The 22,997-nt window shown below is 43.8% G+C and overlaps 1 protein-coding gene across 2 annotated transcripts in view; it reads left to right on the top strand.

Moving 5' to 3' along the window:
- The first annotated feature begins 1,394 nt into the window (after window positions 1-1,394).
- Window positions 1,395-22,997, top strand: part of znf292b (zinc finger protein 292b) — a 252,138-nt gene continuing 230,535 nt past the window's right edge. The window contains exon 1 of one of the 2 annotated variants that reach the window (XM_078230034.1): window positions 1,395-1,538. In XM_078230034.1, the coding sequence (XP_078086160.1) occupies window positions 1,410-1,538 (129 nt within the window). In that variant the 5' untranslated portion in view covers window positions 1,395-1,409. The remainder of the gene's footprint in view (window positions 1,539-22,997) is intronic. The other variant, XM_078230035.1, reaches the window with a different exon arrangement.

The raw sequence follows: 22,997 nt of genomic DNA, 5'->3' as shown, positions 1-22,997 counted from the left end.
ACTTTCCAAAGGGCTTTACAATTGTTGAAGTCAAGGGCCTTTGACAGATCAATAAAGTCATGTAGGACTCTTTGTTGGCTATCCAAAAATTGAGGATTACAATATATGTGGGCAGGACAGCATTCCTGCAGAGATCAATAAAGCTAGTGGTTTACAAACATCTGGGAGAAAGACATCACCAGGGAGATGGTGACCCAGTGGTGTTATCATCAGACTAGTAATCCAGTGACACAGAGTGATCTGGGAACCTGTATTAGAATCTCACCACGGCAGATGGTGAAATTTGAATTCAATAAAAAATATGGAATTAAGAGTTTTTAATGATGACCATGAGACAATTGTCATTTGTTGTAAAAACCTATCTGGTTCACTAATGTCCTTATCTAGTCTGGCCTCCAGACTGGTGACTCCAGACCCACAGCAAAGTAGTGGACTCTTAAATGCCCTCAGAAATGGCCGAGCAAGCCATTCAGTTCAAGGGCAATTTGAGCAGTAAATGCTGGCCCAGCCAGTGACGCCCACATCCCCTGAACGATTAAAAAAAGACAGAACCTCCCGAATTTTTGACTGAGCTCGAACTTTATAAAAATCCACATTCCCACTCAGATGAATATGCTGCTTTTGCAATATCACTATTGCTTCACTATTCAAGAATAGTGAATCAGTTTGTGGCAGAGGCAAACCATGTACTGTGGGAAGATTCTCACGGGAAACCTCCTGAACTGCCATCTAGCCAACAACGAAGTCATACTTCCAGAACCCAATGCGTTTGTCGATCTTCCAAGGGAATTATAGGCATGATCTTTGCGGCTTGACAAATCCAAGCGTCTGGAACAACACAACGGTATAGCAGTATTTGTGAAAAATAAAATATCCCATCCAAATTGTTGTTTTTGCAACCTGCTTCACTGATCTCCCTATTTAAATATCTCCCCACTACAACATTGTGAAGAATTATGTGCATTTGAGAGATGTCATTCTTTTGGGGTGAACCCCAATCCATGTGGATGACAGGTGTGGCCTAAATATGCATCTCAAACGCATATTTAAAGTGCAACTACTGAAATGCAGGATAATTCAATCGGTTTATCACCTATTTGGACATAAATCTGACCTCTGAAATTTAAGAGAAGAAAACAGCTGTGTTAATATCACACACATTAACTCATGGCTGTGTTAGTATACCAGACCTAGGTTACAAACTCGGCCGCACTGACCTTGCGCATTTCTCTTTCGCCGTCTTCGAACGAGCTCGCACCTGAGGGGAAGCCGCGCTCGAGCTCACGTGATTCCGCCATCTTGACAGTTTATCCCGCTGCAACGTTCCATGGAGACAAACCAATCAACAGCGCGACGTCGCTTAGACGTCACTCGGTATGGCACGTAACGGGCATGAGCGCAGCAGCAAGATGGCGGACGAAGAGGTTGATGCGGACGTTAGAAACCTGACGGACAACCTCCGGGAGCTGGGCAACGAACTGCTGGAGCTTGGCGTGTCTGTGCAGTCGTCCGGGGATTATTGCCAGCGCTTCTGTCAGGTCAGTTGGCGTAGTCGGTGGGAGGGCCTTGGCGCCTTTAATTAGAGGAGTCTCCCCTCCTAATGTAGATGTATAAATGTATGCGGGCGGGTAGCGGCTCGCAGCATCGTCCCTCTTTGTTAATTACGGTGGGGTTTTTTTTGTCGACTGGCTTCTCGGAGCCGAGCTGCTGCTGCTTCTCTCGAATCCGCCCCCCAATCTTTCTTTCTTTTTTCTTGAGGTGGCGATGTATGTTCGCTATGCGCGCAATGCCTTAAATTTAAAAAGGGCTGAAAACAGCAGAGTGTAAATATGGGAAGGGGGAGGGGAGGCGGCGGCGGCATGGGCTGGGCTGGAACACCGACAATACAGCTGATTGTATGTAACTCGTGGGTCCCAGAACCTCGCCCTCCCTTGCTTATCTGGCTTGGCCTATTTCTTTCCGGCGTGTAAAAAAAATCGTATTAGTGTTACCTTGTAAAATTAGAGAAATGCATTTTATTTAGTGCTTTGATGGTAGCAGCCTAAGATTTTCCCCTCCCATTTTATTTATAATTCTGAAATAAGTTCCTGAACAGTAACATGCATTTAGTGTACTATCTTCTATCGGGCCACGTTAATTATTCCGTTACATAAGTGGTTAGAGAAGTTGCGTATAATCTCAAATGTTTCAGCAATGGCACCTGCATTTTTGAACTGATACTTGCACTTAATGCCTCGATCTCCACGTACTTGATAAAATAAAGTTAAAATTGTGATATAATATCTGTACAGTTAAGTAATGTGATTTTTATTTGATAAAGGCTGTACTTTAGCTGTTTGTGCACTAGGTTATTTGGCCTGTATTGAAGATGTTTTGGAAAGTTTTCATATGTTGTCCAATAATGGATTCCTAGAATGGTGTTATGAAGCTGTGTTTAATTTGAATCCTATTTGAAATGATATCTGTCAATAGATGCAACTGTGAAAATTTGCTTTTTAAATCTCTGCTAGCCAGATGTGTATGAAATCACATTTTAAAGTTTTTGCCTAATAGAAATCAAGTAGTAATGAAACCTAATTGTTATGAGGTGTAAAGCATCATTTAGGTGGCAGAATGGTGCTGTTTCATTATAGACATCTTTAATGAACTGTGTTTAAAATAACCAATAATATGACTTGTTTTCAAAAACTAGGAGAGCACATCTGAACCATGCATTGATTTGATTTATTATTGTCACATGTATTAGCATACAGTAAAATGCATTGTTTCTTGTGCGCTACACAGACAAAGCATACCGTTCATAGAGAAGGAAACAAGAGTGTGCAGAATGTAGTGTTACAGTCATAGCTAGGGTGTAGAGAAAGATCAACTTAATGCAAGCTAGGTCCATTCACTGGCAGCAGTGAAGAAGCTGTTCTTGTAGTGCTTGGTACGTGACCTCAGACTTTTGTATCTTTTTCCCGATGGAAGAAGGTGGAAGAGAGAGTGTCCGGGGTGCATGGGGTCCTTAATTATGCTGGTTGCTTTGTCGAGGCAGCGGGAAGTATAGACAGTCAATGGATGGGAGGCTGGTTTGCATGATGGATTGGGCTACATTCATGACCTTTTGTAGTTCCTTGCGGTCTTGGGCAGAGCAGGAGCCATACCAAGCTGTGATATAACCAGAAAGAATGCTTTTTATGCTGCATCTATAAAGGTTGGTGAGTTGTAGCTGACATGCCAAGTTTCCTTAGTCTTCTGAGAAAGTAGAGGCGTTGGTGGGCTTTCTTAACTATAGTATCAGCATGGAGGGACAAGGGCAGGTTGTTGGTGATCTGGACACCTAAAACTTAGTCCCCGTTGATGTAGACAGGGGCATGTTCTCCAACGCTTCCTGAAGTCTGACAATCTCCTTCATTTTGTTGACATTGAGGGAGAGATTATTGTCGCCGCACCAGTTCACCAGATTCTCTCATTCCTGTACTCTGTCTCGTCATTGTTTCAGATCTGACCCATTACGGTGGTGTTGTCAGCAAACTTGAAAATCAAGTTGGAGGGGAATTTGGCCACAGATTCATAGGTGTATAAGGAGTATAGTAGGGGGTTGAAACACAGCCTTGTGTTGAGGATGATGGTGGAGGCGATATTGTTGCCGATCCTTACTGAATATGGTCAGTGGGTTAGGAAATTCAGGATCCAGTCGCAGAGGGAGGAGCCGAGACCCAGGCCACAGAGTTTGGAGATGAGTTTCATGGGAATAATGCTGAGTCAATAAATAGGAGTCTGACATGGGTGTCTTTGTTATCTACGTATTCCAGGGTGAGTGCAGGGCCAGGGAGATGGTATCTGCTGTGGACCTGTTGCAGCGGTAGGTGAACTGTAGTGGATCCAGGCAGTCTGGGAGGCTGGAATTGATTCATGCCATGGCTAGCCTTTCGAAACACTTACATAGAACATCGAAAAGCTACAGCACAAACAGGCCCTTTGGCCCACAAGTTGCGCCGAACATGTCCCTACCTACTAGGCTTACCTATAACCCTCTATCTTACTACCATGAACTTATCCAAAAGTCTCTTAAAAGACCCTATCGAATCCGCCTCCCCGCCACCACTACTGGCAGTCGATTCCATGCACCCACCACCCTCTGAGTGAAAAACTTACCCCTAATATCTTCTCTGTACCTACTCCCCAGCACCCTAAACCTGTGACCTCTTGTGACCGTTTCAGCCCTGGGTAAAAGCCTCTGAGAATCCACTCTATCAATACCCCTCAACATCTTATACACCTCTATCAGGTCACCTCTCATCCATCGCTTCTCCAAGGAGAAAAGACCTAGCTCTCTCAACCTATCCTCATAAAGCGTGCCACCTAATCCAGGCAACATCCTTGTAAATCTCCTCTGCATCCTTTCTACGACTTCTGCATCCTTTCTGTAATGAGGCGACCAGAACTGGGCTCAGTACTCCAGGTGGGGTCTGACCAGGGTCCTATACAGCTGCAGCATTATCTCCCAATTTCTAAACTCAAATCCTCTATTAATGAAAGCCAGAATTCCATACGCCTTCTTAACCACAGCCTCTACCTGCGACGCTGCTTTGAGCGTCCTATGAACCCGGACCCCAAGATCCTTCTGATCTTCCACACTGCCAAGCGTCTTACCCTTAATATTATATTCTTTCATCCTATTCGACCTGCCAAAATGAACCACCACACACTTATCTGGGTTGAAGTCCATCTGCCACTTCGCCCAGTCTTGCATCTTATCTATGTCTCGTTGCAACTGCTGACATACCTCTACACTATCCACAACACCACCAACCTTTGTGTCATCAGCAAACTTGTCAACCCATCCTTCCACTTCCTCATCCAGGTCATTTTATAAATATCACAAAGAGCAAGGGTCCCAGAACAGATCCCTGGGGCACTCCACTGGTGACTGACCTCCATGCTGAAAAAGACTCATCTACAACGACTCTTTGCCTTCTGTGGGCAAGCCAGTTCTGAATCCACAAGGCAATGTCCCCTTGTAAGCCATGCCCCTTCACTTTCTCAAGAAGCCTTGCATGGGGCACCTTATCAAACGCCTTGCTGAAATCCATATAAACTACATCTACTGCTCTTCCCTCGACTATGTGTCTAGTTACATCTTCAAAAAATTCAATTAGGCTAGTAAGGCCTTGGACAAAGCCGTGCTGGCTATTTCTGATCATACTATTCCTCTCCAGATGTTCATAAATCCTGCCTCTCAGGATCTTCTCCATCAACTTACCAATCACTGAGGTTAGACTCACTGGTCTATAATTTCCCGGGCTATCTCTTCTCCCTTTCTTGAATAACGGAAACACATCCGCAATCTCTCCTGTCTCCATTGATGACGCAAAGATCATCGCCAGAGGCTCAGCAATCTGTTCCCGCACTTCCCACAGTAACCTGGGGTACATTACATCCGGTCCCGGTGATTTATCTAACTTGATGCTTTTCAAAAGCTCCAACACATCCTCTTTCCTAATGTCCACATGCTCAATCTTCTCAGTCCACTGCAAGTCTGCACTGCAACTACCAAGATCCTTTTCCACTGTGAAAACCGAAGTAAAGTATTCATTGAGTACCTCTGCCATTTCTACCGGTTCTATACAGACTTTGCCACCGTCACATTTGATAGGTCCTACTCCTTCACAACTTATCTTCTTGCTCTTAACATACTTGTAGAATGCCTTGGGGTTTTCCTTTATCCTGTCTGCCAAGGCTTTCTCATGACCCCTTCTTGCTCTTCTAATTTCCCTCAAGTTCCTTCCTACTAGTCGTATACTCTTCTAGATTTCTAACATTACCTAGCTCCCTGAGCCTTTTGTAGGCTTTTTTCTTCTTGACTAAATTCGTTACAGCTTTCGTGCACCATGGTTCCTGTAACCTACCATAACTCCCCTGTCTCATTGGAACGTTGCTGTGCAGAGCTCCAGACAAATTTTCCTTGAAAATTTGCCACATTTCTTTTGTAGGTTTCCCTGAGAGAACCTCCTTCCAATTTATGCCTCTAATTTCCTGCCTAATAGCCTCATAATTGCCCTTACTCCAAATAAACACTTTCCTAGCTTGATTGATCCTATCTCTCTCCAATGCTAATGTAATGGAGATAGAGTTATGATCACTATCCCCAAAATGCTCTCCCACTGAGAGATCTGACACCTGCCCAGGTTCATTCCCTAATACCAAATCAAGTACAGCCTCATCTCTTGTAGGCTTATCCACATACTGTCAGGAAGCCCTCCTGAACACACCTAACAAACTCCTCCCCATCTAAACTCCTTACCCTAGGGATATTCCAATCGATATTTGGGACATTAAAATCTCCCATCACGACCACTCCGTTATTATCACATCTCTCCAGCATCTACTTCCCAATCTGCTCCTCCACATCCCTGCTACTATTGGGCGGCCTATAGAAAACACCCAGTAAAGTTATTGACCCATTCCTGTTGCGAACCTCCACCCAGAGATTCTGTAGACAATCCCTCTGTGGCGTCCATCTTTTCTACAGCCGTGACACTATCCCTGATCAACAGTGCCACTCCCCCACCTCTTTTGCTTCCTTCCCTGTCCCTCCTGAAACATCTGAAACCCAGTACTTGAAGTATCCAGTCCTGTCCCTGAGATAACCAAGTCTCTGTAATGGCCACCACATCACACTTTCAAGTAGTAATACACGCTCTAAGCTCATCCATTTTATTCACTACACTCCTTGCGTTAAAATAAACACATCTCAACCCTTCGGTCTGAGCGCTCCCCTTCTCCGTCACGTGCATATCCTCCCCCTCACACTGTCTACAAGCCCCTTTTATTTTTAAGCTAACCTCCTCTCTCCCAGTCACTTCATTTTGATTCCCACCCCCCAACCATTCTAGTTTAAACACTCTCCAGTAGCGTTAGCAAACCTTCCCGCCAGGATATTGGTCCCCCTGGGATTTAAGTGAAACCCGTCTAGGGTCTCTGTGGGTGGAGGTTCACAACAGGAAGGGGTCAATAACTTTACTGGGTGTTTTCTGTAGGCCACCTAATAGTAGCAGGGATGTGGAGGAGCAGATTGGGGAGCAGATTGGGAAGCAGATCCTGGAGAGATGTGATAATAACAGAGTGGTCGTGATGGGAGATTTTTATTTCCCAAGACGGGTCACTTCTTAATGATAGATGTCAGAGCCACTGGAGGATAGTCATTAAGGCACACTGCTTGGCTTTTCTGTGATCCTGGGATGATGGTCGTCATCTTGAAGTAGACAGGGACTTCAGATTGTTGTAAAGAGAGATTGGGGATGTCTGCGAATACCCCTGCCAGCTGATCCATGTAGGATCTGAGTGCTCGTCTGGGTACCCCATCCGTTCTGGTTGCTTTCCGTGGGTTGATCTTAGAAAGCTGCTCTGATGTCTGCAATGGTGACCTCAGATACAGATTCATCCAAGGCTTCCAGGGTGGAGGGCCTGCTCTCGCTGACCTCTTGCTCAAAACGGGCATAGAATGCATTGAGCTCATCAGGAAAGGGTGTGTGGGAGCCGGCGATTTTATGTGCCTTCATCTTATAGATTGTCATGTCTTGCAGACCTTGCCATAGTTGGTGGAGGTCTGTGTGGCTAGCCTGGGACTCAATCTTGGTCCAGTATTGTCTTTTGTGTAAAGCATTAATCCTTGTTGGAATGCTTCTGAGAGTTGTTTTAGAACAGAATATTTTAGTACCAACCATAGAGCAGGCTATATTAGATCTGGTAATATGCAATGATGATGTGGAGATGCCGGCGTTGGACTGGGGTAAGCACAGTAAGAAGTCTCACAACACCAGGTTAAAGTCCAACAGGTTTATTTGGTAGCAAATACCATAAGCTTTCGGAGCGCTGCCCCTTCGTCAGATGGAGATTGACTCCATCTGACGAAGGGGCAGCGCTCCGAAAGCTTATGGTATTTGCTACCAAATAAACCTGTTGGACTTTAACCTGGTGTTGTGAGACTTCTTAATATGCAATGAGACAGGGTTAATGAATGACCTCATAGTGAACATGGAGCAGTGATCATAAAATGATTGTATCCTGCTTCACTTTGAGGGAATGAGTGTTTTAAACTTGACTAAGGGCAATTGAGGGCATGAAGATAGCACTGGCCACATTGAACTGAGAAATAAGGAAATTAGTTTAGAACAATGAGAAGTGATCTTATCAAAACATACTAAATCCTGAGGGGATTTGACAGGACAGATGCTGAAAGGATGTTTCCCCTTGTAGCAGAAACTAGAACTGGGGGGCACAGCTTTTTTAAAAAAAAGGTCTCCCATTTAAGATGGAGATGTAAATGTTTTTCTCTTGGAGGGTCATGAATGAATAATTGGGAGGTTGGGGGGCAGGGGCAGTGGCAAAGGTAGATTCTTGACTAATGAGGGTGTCAGGAGTAGGTGGAATATGGAACTGAGGCCACAATCATATCAGTCATGATCTAATTCGATGGCGGAGCAGGTTAAGAGGCCAAATGGCCTGCCAATTTATATGTTCACATTTAATGTGATAAAACATTTATGATATCTGTAATTTAAATGCAGGTGTAGGAAGTTTCGCGAAGTTTCATATTGGAAAAACTGCATTACATTCTCCCTTTTTATAATATCATCCATATTTTGTCTGTGCTATTGTATCAGTCATAAGATAGTCAAGTTACTTGCTGTTTTTGTAGCAATGAGAAATTGCAGGATACAGTCCTCAAATGGCAGAAAATATCCATGTGATAAAATCAAAGCTTGACTGCTTTGGCCACTATAAAAGGAAGTCTACTTGTTAAATGGATGGAATTGTGGAATTCACTCCCCAAAACATTAAAGCTGGAATTCTGTGCAATAATATTTCTATATTTAGCCTTGAGTGACCCTGAGGTCTAATATCTTCCAACCCAACTTGCAGCTATTATTCTGATATCAAGTGCTTGTTCCCTAATGATTGAAGTAGCTTTAATACTAGAAGAAACACTGCACCATATATATTGGAAAGCAATTTATTGCAAGAAATGAAAGTGGAATTTGAATGTCAGATATGCAGCTGTGCTGAAAATCTGATGTTGCCCAGAATCGTGTGTATTTGTCAACCATTTATTGTATGATACACTATTTTTGTTCATCAGTAAAAGGTTAACAATTCCAAGATACTTTTTTAAAGAAAGAACTTTACTTTTTTTTTAAGCTTTCATTTTGTGGTTTAGGATACCATTAAAACATATACTGAATGGTTTAATAGATATTCCTTTATTTGAATACTCAGTCCATATCATTTTCCCCCTTAGCCTGAAATCAATCAAGGGCGTGCAGGTCCCTCCATCCTTGCCTATATGCAAACAATTACCCAATGAATTTAGTTTTCTTTATTAGTAATCCTCTCAGGACTGGATACCTTTTTAATACAGTTAATGGACTGGGGTAATCTATTTATTTAATGATACTACTGCTCCACACACCAATCCATTGGCTTTAGTAAATTATGCACAGTCACATAGACCAGGTGAGGTCAACTCTTAAAAGCTCAAGAATCAGAAATTAAAGACTCGCAAATTAAGTGTCCCAGGTCTTTTCGGCCACAACCCTGATTTCGAAAAAGGACACTGTTTCAATTAAGTACCTTTTTAAGTAAAAGCATACTCCAGTATAATCTAACATATCCATTTTCAGTAGACCTATGACATACTTTGAGTGCAAAAATGCTAAATGTCTTTTTTAATTGATGGCTATTAGTGTGGGAAACTGCAATAATCTCAGCAACTAACTGTTCAATAATTTCAGTGAAATAGCATTTTGTAATTCCAGTGGTTTTCCTTCCATGAGAAAAGCACAATATCATGTGGCCATCACCTCAACGTTACTACCATAGTCCATTGACCGATGTTCATTTGCAGTGTGGCAGCACCTCAGATTTGAGAACTTCATTCTTGTGTTCAAATTGTTGTATTGACTTGCCAGCCACCCCTCCCCTTCTGTAACCTCCAGCTCCACAGCCCTCTGAAATCTCTGCACCCTCTTGTTGTGCATCCCTGGTTTCCAATACTGGCAGATGCATTTTCACCTGCCTGGGCTCTGAGTTCCTTCCCAAGACACATTCACATCTGTTTTGCACCCTCAAAATCTACCTCTTTGACCAAGTTCCATTTAAGGAAATGCCCACAGGTATTTTTAATCACTGTCAACTCATTATAAAAATTACAAAACAAATGACTTCAGGATGGTTCCTAATTGTATGGCATTCCCTGGGATTGCATTCCAAAAAAGAGCAAATTTTAGCTCGGTGGAAATCACTTGGGTTGCTTGCTCAGTGTGATTTCAAGCCAATTATTGTTTGTTTCCTTTTCTGTCATACTGGGACAGGAGCATAACATTTGATTTCATTATATTTCAATAAAACATTTGAAATTATTCTATAGTAGATTTCATTGTTTGCCTATTCAAAAATAATCCACTTGGGTAGGATGACTGAACATCCAATTTGTTAACAGGTCGTACTTTGAAGCTGAGATCATCTTGATCTTGAGATGGCAAAATCACCAAGCTTCGCTCCTAATTTCATGATTATTACTGGAATTTCATAGAATCCCTACGGTGCAAAAAGAGGCCTTTAGTCCGTCCATCCTGCATCGACGACAATCCCAACAGGTACTATTCCCGTAACCCCACGTATTTGCCCTGTTGATCTCCCTGACACTAAGGGACAATTGAGCATGGTGAATCCACCTAACTCACATCTTTGGACTGGTGGAGGAAACCCACGCAGACATGGGGAGAATGTGCAAACTCCACACAGGCAGTTACCTGAGGCCAGAACTGGACCCGGGGTCCCTGGCACTGAGACAGCTAACCACTGTGCTGCCATGCTGCCCATCTGTTGGCCATCATGGTCTGACTTTTTTTTAATGCATGAATGCAGTGCAACTATTTTTCAGTGCTAGTTTGTATATTTCTCTACAGTTGCAAGGTTGACCGATAGTTGTTGTTTAACTGATCCATTGATAAGGGAGCTACTTGTTCTGTTTCTGTTGACTTGCTCTGAAACTGGTGCAGATACCAGTCCTAAGTTGAATGGATTTTAATATAAAATCTGATACCATTACTCCTACAAGCAATACTGGACATTCTTGCTCAAAATTGTGAAAAGATAATACCAGCAACTACAAGCCCATCAGTTTAACTTTGGGGAGTTCTCTAGAAATGGTAATTCAGGAGAAAATATAAGTCACTTGGGCAAATGCAGGTTCATTAAGGAAAGACAAATTGTATTTAACCTGCTTGAGTTTTGAGGAGGTAAGAAGGTACTTGAGGGTAATGTGGAGTATATGGACTTCCTAAGGAATTTGATACAGCACTGCACAACAGACTTGACCAAAACTAGAGCTTATGGAATAAAAGGGGCAGTAACAACATGAATGAGATTGGCTGAATGACAGGAAACAGAATAATGGTACATGGTTGTTAGGACCAGAGGAACGTTTATGCTGGAGTTCCGCGAGGTTCGGTGTTGGGACCCTGCTGTTGCTAATGTGTACAATTCAAAATTTGTAAATTGCATCTAATTTGGGAGAATTGTGAACTGAATTGGATAGTGTTAAATTTCAAAAGGAAATAGATTGGTGCAATGGACAGACAAGTGGCAGATATTTAATGCCGAGAAATGCAAAATTATTTATTATTTTGCTTGAAAGCATGGAGAAAGTTATATATTTTTAAAAGGGATGCAGGACAGATTGAGCATATGGTTCATTCATGCTGGACCTCGGGCTTTATAATTGGAGGCATAGAGTACAAATAGCAGGAAATTATGATAAACCTGTATAGGATACTGTTTCAGCTGGAGTATTACATCCGGTTCTGGGATTTTAGGAAGGATATGCAGGCATTAGAGAGGCTGCAAAAAAGATTCGTAAGAATGAGGAACCTCAATTACCTAAATAGATTGGAGAAACTGGGGTTATGCTCCTTGGAGAAGAGAAGGCTGAGGTATTCAAAATCATTAGGGTTCTGAGCAGAGTTAATGGGGTGCAACTGTTCCCATTGGTGGAAACATCGAGGACTAAAAATGAGATATTGGCAAAAGAAGTAATAGTGACATGAAGAAAAACCTTTAACCAGTGAGCCATTAGGATCTGGAATGTACTACCTTAGAATGTGGAGGAGGCAGACTCAATCATGGCTTTTTAAAAAAGAAATTGGATCATTATTTAGACCATAAGACCATAAGACATAGGAGCGGAAGTAAGGCCATTCGGCCCATCGAGTCCACTCCACCATTCAATCATGGTTGATTTCAACTCCATTTACCCGCTCTCTCCCCATAGCCCTTAATTCCTCGAGAAATCAAGAATTTATCAATTTCTGTCTTGAAGACGCTCAACGTCTTGGCCTCCACAGCCCTCTGTGGCAATGAATTCCACAGACCTACCACTCTCTGGCTGAAGAAATTTCTCCTCATTTCTGTTCTAAAGTGACTCCCTTTTATTCTAAGGCTGTGCCCCCGCGTCCTAGTCTCCCCTGCTAATGGAAACAACTTCCCTACGTCCATCCTATCTAAGCCGTTCATTATCTTGTAAGTCTCTATCAGATCTCCCCTCAACCTCCTAAACTCCAATGAATATAATCCCACGATCCTCAGACGTTCATCGTATGTCAGGCCTACCATTCCTGGGATCATCCGTGTGAATCTCCGCTGGACCTGCTCCAGTGCCAGTATGTCCTTCCTGAGGTGTGGGGCCCATTTGAAGAAGAAAAGATTGTGGGGCTACAAGTAAAAGGCAGGGCAGTGGCACAAAGTGCATTGCTGTTGCAGAGAGCTGGTACACACACTGCCTAGGGGGCAGTGACCACAGTATGATAGAATTCACCTTGCAGTTTGAGAGTGGGGTGTTGGAATCGGATATAACGGTGCTACAATTGAGTAAAGAAAACTACATGGCCATGAGGGAGTTGCTGGCCAGATTTGGCTGGGAGGGAGTCTAGCAGGAAAGGCTGTGGAACAACAGTAGCAGGAGTTTTTAGAGATAATTCAGAAGGCACGACATAAATTCATTCCAAGGAAGAGGAAGCATGTTAAGGGGAGGATGAGGCAACCATGGCTGACAAGGGAAGTCAGGAATAGCGCAAAAGCAAAGGAAAGAGCATTTTGAGAATAGTGTGAAGCCTTTAAAAGCAAGCAGAGGACAACCGAAAAAATAAGGGTAGAAAAGATGAAATGAGAGGGTAAGCTAGCTAGTAATATAAAAGGAGATTGCAAGATTTTTTTTAGATATATGAAGGGCAAGAATGGACATTGGACTGCTGGAAAATGAGGCAGGAGAACTAGTAATGCGGGACAAAGAAATGGCAGAGGAACTGAATGGGCACTTTGTAGCAGTCTTCACGGTGGAAAACGCCAGTAACATGTCAGAACTTTGAGCGTCAGGGGGCAGAGGTAAATGTAGTGGCCATCACCAAGGAAAAGGTGCTAGGGAAGCTGAAATGTCTGAAGATGGATGAATCATCTGGACCAGATGGACTACACCCCAGGGTTCTGAAGGAGATAGCTGAGGAGATTGTGGAGGCATTGGTGGTGATCTTTCAGGAATCACTGGAGTCAGGGAAGGTCCCAGAGGACTGGAAAAAGGCTAGTGTAACACCCATGTTTAAGAAGGGAGGGAGGCCGAAGACTGGAAACTATAAGCCAGTTAGCCTGCTCTCGGTCGTGGATAAGATCTTGGAGTCCATTATTAAGGATGAAGTTGCGGAGTACTTGGAAGTGCATGGTAAAATAGGGCTGAGTCAGCATGTCTTTGTCAAAGGGAGGTCATGTTTGACAAATCTTCTCAAAGAATTCTAACATAACGAAGTTAGACAAAGGAGAACCAATGGATGTGATTTATTTGGATTTCCAGAAAGCCTTTGACAAGGTGCTTTATAGGACGCTGCTAAATAAGCTAAGAGCCGATGGTGTTAGAGGCAAGGTACTGGCATGGAAAGAAGTTTGGCTGACAGACAAAGTGGAGATGCTGACGTTGGACTGGGGTAAACACAGTAAGAAGTTTAACAACACCAGGTTAAAGTCCAACAGGTTTGTTTGGTGGCTTTTGCTACCAAATATACCCTGTTGGACTTTAACCTGGTGTTGTTAAACTTCTTACTGTGACAGACAGAAGGCAGAGTGGGGATAAGAGGGTCCTTTTCAGGATGGCAACCGTGGCTAGGTGTTCCACAGAGGTCAATGTTGGGACCACAACTTTTCACTATACACATTAATGATCTGGAAGATGGAACTGAGGGCATGGCTGCTAAATTTGCAGATGATACAAAGATATGTAGAAGGACAGGTAGTGTTGAGGAAGTGGGGAGACTAGAATGACTTGGATGGGCTAGGAGAGTGGGCAAAGAAGTAGCAGATGCAATACAATATGGGAAAGTGAGGTTACGCACTTTGGTAGGAAGAATAGAGGTGTAGACTATTTTCTAAGTGGGGAGAGGCTTCAGAAATCCGAAGCCCAAAGAGACTTGGAAGCCCTGGTTCAGGACTGTCAAGGTTAGCATGCAGGTTCAGTTGGCAATTAGGAAGGCAAATTCAATGTTAGCATCCATTTCTAGAGTGCTAGAATACAAGAGCAGTGATGTACAGCTGAGGCTGTATAAGGCTCTGGTCAGACCCCATCTGGAATATTGTGAGGGGGGGGGGGGGGCAGGATCTAAATGAAACTTGCAGAATACTTAGAGGTCTAGATAGAGTGGATGTGGAGAGGATGTTTCCAGTAGTGGGAGAGACTAGAACTCGAGGGCAGAACCTCAGAGTGAAGGGACGCTCCTTTAAAACTGAGATGAGGAGGAATTTCTTTAGCTGGAGGTGGTGAATCTGTGGAACTCATTACCACAGAGGGCTGTGGAAGTCAGGTCATTGAGTGTTTTTAAGACAGATTCTTGATCAATAAGGGATCAATGAAGGCAAGAGAATGGGGATGAGAATCATATCAGCCATGATTGAATGGTGGAGCAGACTTGATGGGCCGAATGACCTAATTCTGTTCCTATATCTTATGAATCATAGAACCCTACAGTGCAGAAGGAGGCCATTCGGCCCATCAATTCTGCACCGACCACAGGCCCTATCCCCATAACCCCATATACTTATCCTAGCTAGTACCCCTGACACTAAGGGACAATTTAGCATGGTCAATCAACCTAACCCGCACATCTTTGGAGTGTGGGAGGAAACCGGAGTACTGGAGGAAACCCACGCAGACACTGGGAGAATGTGCAAACTCCACACGGTGACTGACCCAGGACCCTGGCGCTGTGGGTCAGCAGTGCTAACCATTGCCACCGTGCTGCCTCTGGTTATGGTTTTATGAATGGCTGCCTTCTATATCATAGCCACTTTATGATTCTGTGATAAAGATCCTCGTTTTCATGGTGCAGTTGAAATTCTATTTGACTGCAGATATGTGGAGCTGATTCTGTTTGATGCGGTGAAAATGTAATTACATGATATTTTAGATTTTCGTGCTAGAGCCTTTAGCAGTTTCCATGAACTGAAACAGGTTTGTTAATTCTGTCCAGTCATTTGGAATTTTATTTCAAAAATGCATTTGAAAAGCTTTTCTCTCAATCTCTAAATTCCTATTCAAGTATACGGTAGCAGTTATTGCACAAGTGTCTCAGTTCACCTGTAGTAAAAATGGTACAAATTTGAGAGTAGGTCTTCTGAATAAATTAACCTGTGTATGCTGCAGCATGGAAGAGGAAGATGGAAAGTGACGCAGGAAGTTGTGAATCTTACTTTGTGGTATTTTCTCGGGATGCCACCTTAAATACTGCTGCTTATTATGAACACAATGTTAAGAATCTTGTGTGAAATACTATTGAAGCCTGTGTGGTATTTTTAGTGCTTGCAGTAGTTATTCAAACTTCACTTCTATATAAAGGTGTATGCATGTTTTATCATTGGTATTTTAGATCTCCAAGGGCAGGCAGTGGGTGGAGGGGGTGCAGGAAAGGAAGGAGGGAAGAGTAAAATTGCAATAGTTCTAGGGATTTGTTTGTTGAAGGCATAAACTGGTTTCAGAAAGGCATGGTGCCTCCCTGCTGCTTGAGTAATTGAAATCACTGGGTGCAGGTTATTCTGCGAGGAAAAGATCAGCCAGTGTTTACGGTCCAGATTGGAACTGATGATAAGAGGGAGAAAATGTTGAGGTCTGTGAAGCAGAGTTTTGGAGTTAGGGATGGAAATTTTAAGAAACAAGGACTTCAAGTTTATTCTCTTCATTACTACCAATACCATGTGCTAGTGAGCATAGGCGCAGAAATATAGTGCAGGTAGAATATGTGGCTACAGAAGTGGTGCTTGAGGTAAGTTCTTGGGAAGGAAAGGATTCCCTGTACAAAATGGGCAAATTGCATCTGATCAAAGCTGGTTCTCACTTATAAAAAAAAATAATGTGATGCCGCATCACTGGTAAAGGCAGCATCCATTGCCCATCACCAATTGCTCTTGAAAAGATTGTGGTGATCCACTTTCTTGAACTTGTGGTTCTTATGATTATGGATATATCCACAGTGCTGTTAGGGCATTCCAGAATTTGTGAAGGAATGGTGTGTAACTTTAAGGTGATGTTGCAAAGGGTGGGGGTGGTGTTCCTGTGTGATGCCTACCCTTGTCCTTCTGGATATTAGAGATCACAGGTTTGGAAGTTGCTGTCAAATAAACCTTGCTGCAGTGCATCATGTAGATGGTCTACACTGCTTTGTGGTGAAGGAAGGGCCAATCAAGCAGACTGCTTTGTCCTTATTCAGGGTAGTGGAGAGTATTCCATCAGACAAGAACAGGATGTTGGAAAAACTTAGCAGACCTGGCAGTATCTGTAAGGAGAGAGCGAGCAGAGTTAACAGTTCTTGAACTAAAGAGAGGGCGAATGTGTTAGATATTAAAATGAGAAATTGCAACAAAATAGAACATAGAACAGTACAGCACAGAACAGGCCCTTCGGCCCACGATGTTGTGCCAATCTTTATCTGAAACCAAGATCAAGCTATCCCACTCCCCATCATCCTGGTGTGCTCCATGTGCCTATCCAATAATCGCTTAAATGTTCCTAAAGTGTCTGACTCCACTATCACTGCAGGCAGTCCATTCCACACCCCAACCACTCTCTGCGTAAAGAACCTACCTCTGATATCCTTCCTATATCTCCCACCACGAATCCTATAGTTATGCCCCCTTGTAATAGCTCTATCCACCCGAGGAAATAGTCTTTGAACATTCACTCTATCTATCCCCTTCATCATTTTATAAACCTCTATTAAGTCTCCCCTCAGCCTCCTCCGCTCCAGAGAGAACAGCCGTAGCTCCCTCAACCTTTCCTCATAAGACCTACCCTCCAAACGAGGCAGCATCCTGGTAAATCTCCTCTGCACTCCTTCCAGCGCTTCCACATCCTTCTTATAGTGAACTGCACACAATATTCCAAATGTGGTCTCACCAAGGTCCTGTACAGTTGCAGCATAACCCCACGGCTCTTAAACTCCAACCCCCTGTTAATAAAAGCTACCACACTATAGGCCTTCTTCACAGCTCTATCCACTTAAGTGGCAACCTTTAGAGGTCTGTGGATATGGACCCCAAGATCTCTCTGTTCCTCCACAGTCTTCAGAACCCTACCTTTGATCCTGTAATCCACATTTAAATTAGTCCTACCAAAATGAATCACCTCACATTTATCAGGGTTAAACTCCATTTGCCATTTTTCAGCCCAGCTTTGCATCCTATCTATGTCTCTTTGCAGCCTACAACAGCCCTCCACCTCATCCACTACTCCACCAATCTTGGTGTCATCAGCAAATTTACTGATCCACCCTTCAGCCCCCTCCTCTAAGTCATTAATAAAAATCACAAAGAGCAGAGGACCAAGCACTGATCCCTGTGGCACTCCGCTAGCAACCTGCCTCCAATCCGAAAATTTTCCATCCACCACCACCCTCTGTCTTCGATCAGACAGCCAGTTACCTATCCAATCGGCCAACTTTCCCTCTATCCCACACCACCTCACTTTCATCATAAGCTGACCATGGGGGACCTTATCAAACGCCTTACTAAATCCATGTATATGACATCAACTGCCCTACCTTCATCAACACACTTAGTTACCTCCTCAAAAAATTCAATCAAATTTGTGAGGCACGACTTGCCCTTCACGAATCTGTGCTGACTATCCCGGATTCATAGAATCATAGAATCATAGAAACCCTACAGTGCAGAAGGAGGCCATTCGGCCCATCGAGTCTGCACCGACCACAATCCCACCCAGGCCCTACCCCCACATATTTACCCGCTAATCCCTCTAACCTACGCATCCCAGGACTCTAAGGGGCAATTTTTTTTTAACCTGGCCAATCAACCTAACCCGCACATCTTTGGATTGTGGGAGGAAACCGGAGCACCCGGAGGAAACCCACGCAGACACAAGGAGAATGTGCAAACTCCGCACAGACAGTGACCCGAGCCGGGAATCGAACCCGGGACCCTGGATTAATCCGCATCTTTCTAAATGGTCGTAAATCCCATCCCTAAGGACCTTTTCCATCAATTTACCAACCACCGAAGTAAGTCTAACCGGTCTATAATTACCAGGGTCATTTCTATTCCCTTTCTTTGATAAGGTCCCCCATGGAACAGAGACTTCCCCGGGAATTATAGACCGGTGAGTCTCACTTCTGTTGTCGGCAAGATGTTGGAAAAAATTATAAGGGATAGGATTTATAGTTATTTGGAGAGTAATGAATTGATAGGTGATAGTCAGCATGGTTTTGTGGCAGGTAGGTCGTGCCTTACTAACCTTATTGAGTTTTTTGAGAAAGTGACCAAGGAGGTGGATGGGGGCAAGGCAGTGGACGTGGTATATATGGATTTTAGTAAGGCGTTTGATAAGGTTCACCATGGTAGGCTTCTGCAGAAAATGCAGATGTATGGGATTGGGGGTGATCTAGGAAATTGGATCAGGAATTGGCTAGCGGATTGGAAACAGAGGGTGGTGGTTGATAGTAAATATTCATCATGGAGTGCGGTTACAAGTGGTGTACCTCAGGGATCTGTTTTGGGGCCACTGCTGTTTGTAATATTTATTAATGATCTGGATGAGGGTATAGTTGGGTGGATTAGCAAATTTGCTGATGACACCAAAGTCGGTGGTGTGGTAGACAGTGAGGAAGGGTGTCGTAGTTTGCAGGAAGACTTAGACAGGTTGCAAAGTTGGGCCGAGAGGTGGCGGATGGAGTTTAATGCGGAGAAGTGTGAGGTAATTCACTTTGGTAGGAATAACAGATGTGTTGAGTATAGGGCTAACGGGAGGACTTTGAATAGTGTGGAGGAGCAGAGGGATCTAGGTGTATGTGTGCATAGATCCCTGAAAGTTGGGAATCAAGTAGATAAGGTTGTTAAGAAGGCATATGGTGTCTTGGCGTTTATTGGTAGGGGGATTGAATTTAGGAGTCGTAGCGTTATGTTGCAACTGTACACAACTCTGGTGCGGCCGCACTTGGAGTACTGTGTGCAGTTCTGGTCCCCACATTACAGGAAGGATGTGGAGGCTTTGGAGAGGGTGCAGAGGAGGTTTACCAGGATGTTGCCTGGTATGGAGGGGAGATCCTATGAGGAGAGGCTGAGGGATTTGGGATTGTTTTCGCTGGAAAGGCGGCGGCTAAGAGGGGATCTTATTGAAACATATAAGATGATTAGAGGTTTAGATAGGGTGGATAGTGATAGCCTTTTTCCTCTGATGGAGAAATCCAGCACGAGGGGGCATGGCTTTAAATTGAGGGGGGGTAGTTATAGAACCGATGTCAGGGGTAGGTTCTTTACCCAGAGGGTGGTGAGGGATTGGAATGCCCTGCCAGCATCAGTAGTAAATGCGCCTAGTTTGGGGGCGTTTAAGAGATCCGTAGATAGGTTCATGGACGAAAAGAAATTGGTTTAGGTTGGAGGGTCACAGTTTTTTTTTAACTGGTCGGTGCAACATCGTGGGCCGAAGGGCCTGTTCTGCGCTGTAATGTTCTATGTTCTATGTTCTTAAACAGAGGAACAACATTTGCCATTCTCCAATCCTCTGGCACTATCCCCGTGGACAGCGAGGACCCAAAGATCAAAGCCAAAGGCTCTGCAATCTCATCCCTTGCCTCCCAAAGAATCCTAGGATACATTTCATCAGGCCCAAGGGACTTATCGACCTTGAGTTTATTCAAAACTGCTAGGACATCCTCCCTCCAAACATCTATTTCCTCCAGCCTATTAGCCTGTAACACCTTCTCTTCCTCAAAAACATGGCCCCTCTCCTTGGTGAACACTGAAGAAAAGTATTCATTCATCACCTCGCCTATCTCTACTGACTCCATACACAAGTTCCCACTACTGTCCTTGACCGGCCCTAACCTCACCCTGGTCATTCTTTTATTCCTCACATAAGAGTAAAAAGACTTGGGGTTTTCCTTGATCCGACCCGCCAAGGACTTCTCGTGTCCCCTCCTAGCTCTCCTAAGCCCCTTTTTCAGCTCATTCCTTGCTAACTTGTAACCCTCAATCGAGCCATCTGAACCTTGTTTCCTTATCCCTACATAAGCTTCCCTCTTCCTTTTCACAAGACATTCCACCTCTTTCGTGAACCATGGTTCCCTCACTCGGCCATTTCCTCCCTGCCTGACAGGGACACACCTATCAAGGACATCCAGTATTTGTTCCTTGAAAAAGTTCCACTTTTCATTAGTTCCTTTCTCTGACAGTTTCTGTTCCCAACTTATGCCCCCTAATTCTTGCCTAATCGCATCATAATTGCCTCTCCCCCAATTGTAAACCTTGCCCTGCCGTACGGCCCTATCCCTCTCCATTGCAATAACAAAAGACACCGAATTGTGGTCAATATCTCCAAAGTGCTGTCCCACAACCAAATCTAACACTTGGCCCGGTTCATTTCCCAGTACCAAATCCAATGTGGCCTCACCTCTTGTCAGCCTATCCACATATTGTGTCAGGAAACCCTCCTGCGCACACTGCACAAAAACTGCCCCATCCGAACTATTTGACCTACAAAGGTTCCAATCCATATTTGGAAAGTTAAAGTCCCCCATGACAACTACCCTGTGACCCCCACACATATCCATAATCTGCTTAGCAATTTCTTCCTCCACATCTCTATTACTATTTGGGGGCCTATAGTAAACTCCTAACAACGTGACCGCTCCTTTCCTATTTCTAACCTCAGCCCATATTACCTCAGTGTGCAGATCCCCCTCGAAGTGCCTTTCCGCAGCCGTTAAACTATCCTTGATTAACAATGCTGCTCCTCCACCTCTTTTACCAGCTTCCCTACACTTACTGAAACATCTATACCCCGGAACGTCCAACAACCATTCCTGTCCTTGTTCTACCCACGTCTCCGTAATGGCCACAATATCGTAGTACCAATCCACGCCCCAAGTTCATCTACCTTGTTCCGGATGCTCCTTGCATTGAAGTAGACACACTTCAACCCACCTTCCTGTCTACCAGTACCCACCCTTGACCCTGATACCTTCCCCAATACCTCACCACCTTCACTGACTTCTGGACTACAACTCCTTTTCCCACTCCCCTGACAAATTAGTTTAAACCCCCCTGAAGAGCCGTATCAAATTTCCCTCCTAGGATATTGGTGCCCCTCTGGTTCAGGTGCACCCCGTCCTGTTTGTACAGGTCCCACCTTCCCCAGAATGTGTTCCAATTATCCACGTATCTGAAACCCTCCCTCCTACACCATCCCTGTGCCAAAATGTGGCAACTTTCAGAACAAATGACAGATGGCCTGATGTGGGAGGGAATGGGAATTTGGGTATTTTAAAAAAGGGGTCTAAGATGGAAGAGAAAGGTCACAGTCTAAAGCTGCCAAACTCAATGTCGAGTCCCGGGCCTGCGATGTCCCTGGATCTGCAATATTTAGTTTTATTATTCTATCACAGTCCTGACTTGAGCCTTGTAGATGGTTATTGGACTTTGGGGAGTCGGGAGGTGAGTTTTTAAAAAAAAACTTTTCCAATTCAATCAAATCAAGTCCAATTCAGAGTATCAACAAGTTGAGACATTTCCGATCCAAGCTGACAATCCACTCCTGTCTTGGGCCTGATCTACATGAGCCAAGCTGGGGTAGGTGCAAGTCCTCCTCCTCCAAGGCTTGATCTCATTTGCATCTTAGCCAAAAGGCCGAGATGCCGCTTTTAAAAATTGCTTCAAATGAAGCTTAAATGTAACCTAATGACCTCAACCAAGTGCAGCATCCTGTCCATACTATACTTGATCTTAGCCAAAAGGCCGAGAAGCAGTTGGGAAGTGAGTTACTGCAGAATGTCTAGGCTTTGATCTTGTAGCCAGTGTTTATAAGGCGAGTGTAGTTAAGTTTCTGGTTAGTGGTAGCCCTTTTGATGATGGTTGGGGATTCTCTCTTGTTAGAGCATTACCTGGCACTTTGTTAGGAGGTTAATGAGTACAGTTGGGTGAGGTGAAACTAATTTAGTAGGGAGAAGGGAACCAGAAAATAGCAGAAATGAAACCAGAGAATAGAGAGATGTGAACAGCAGTGTAATTCAAAATGTCCTAAAGTTGCAAGGATCAGATTAAGATAGCAAAAATGATGAAATATCAAATTGCATTCACATTAGTCTGATGTAACTGAAGTTGGTGAGCTGCAGACAAAAATTGCTGCATGGGATTATGATTAACTGACTTGGTTCAAGAAAGACCATGACAAGTTATCATCTATTCAGAAATGAGAGAGAAGATAAAAGGGGAAATAACAGTATTGATTTAAACACGTTACAGTTCTAAATCAAAAGTAGAAATCTGGTTTCAGTTGGAGAAAAGAAAAAGGGAAGCTACAGATTGCTGACAATTTTTTTTGAGCTCCAAACAGTGAGACAAATAAATTTCAAAAATATCGTAATATTGAGATTAAGTGCCTTGATTTAGGCTGGAGAATAAAGCAAAAT

This window comes from Mustelus asterias, chromosome 15 (assembly GCF_964213995.1).
Source record: "Mustelus asterias chromosome 15, sMusAst1.hap1.1, whole genome shotgun sequence".
Taxonomy (NCBI): Eukaryota; Metazoa; Chordata; class Chondrichthyes; order Carcharhiniformes; family Triakidae; genus Mustelus; species Mustelus asterias.
Note: the sequence above shows the minus strand (reverse complement) of the source record. Positions and strands in the feature narration are given on the sequence as shown.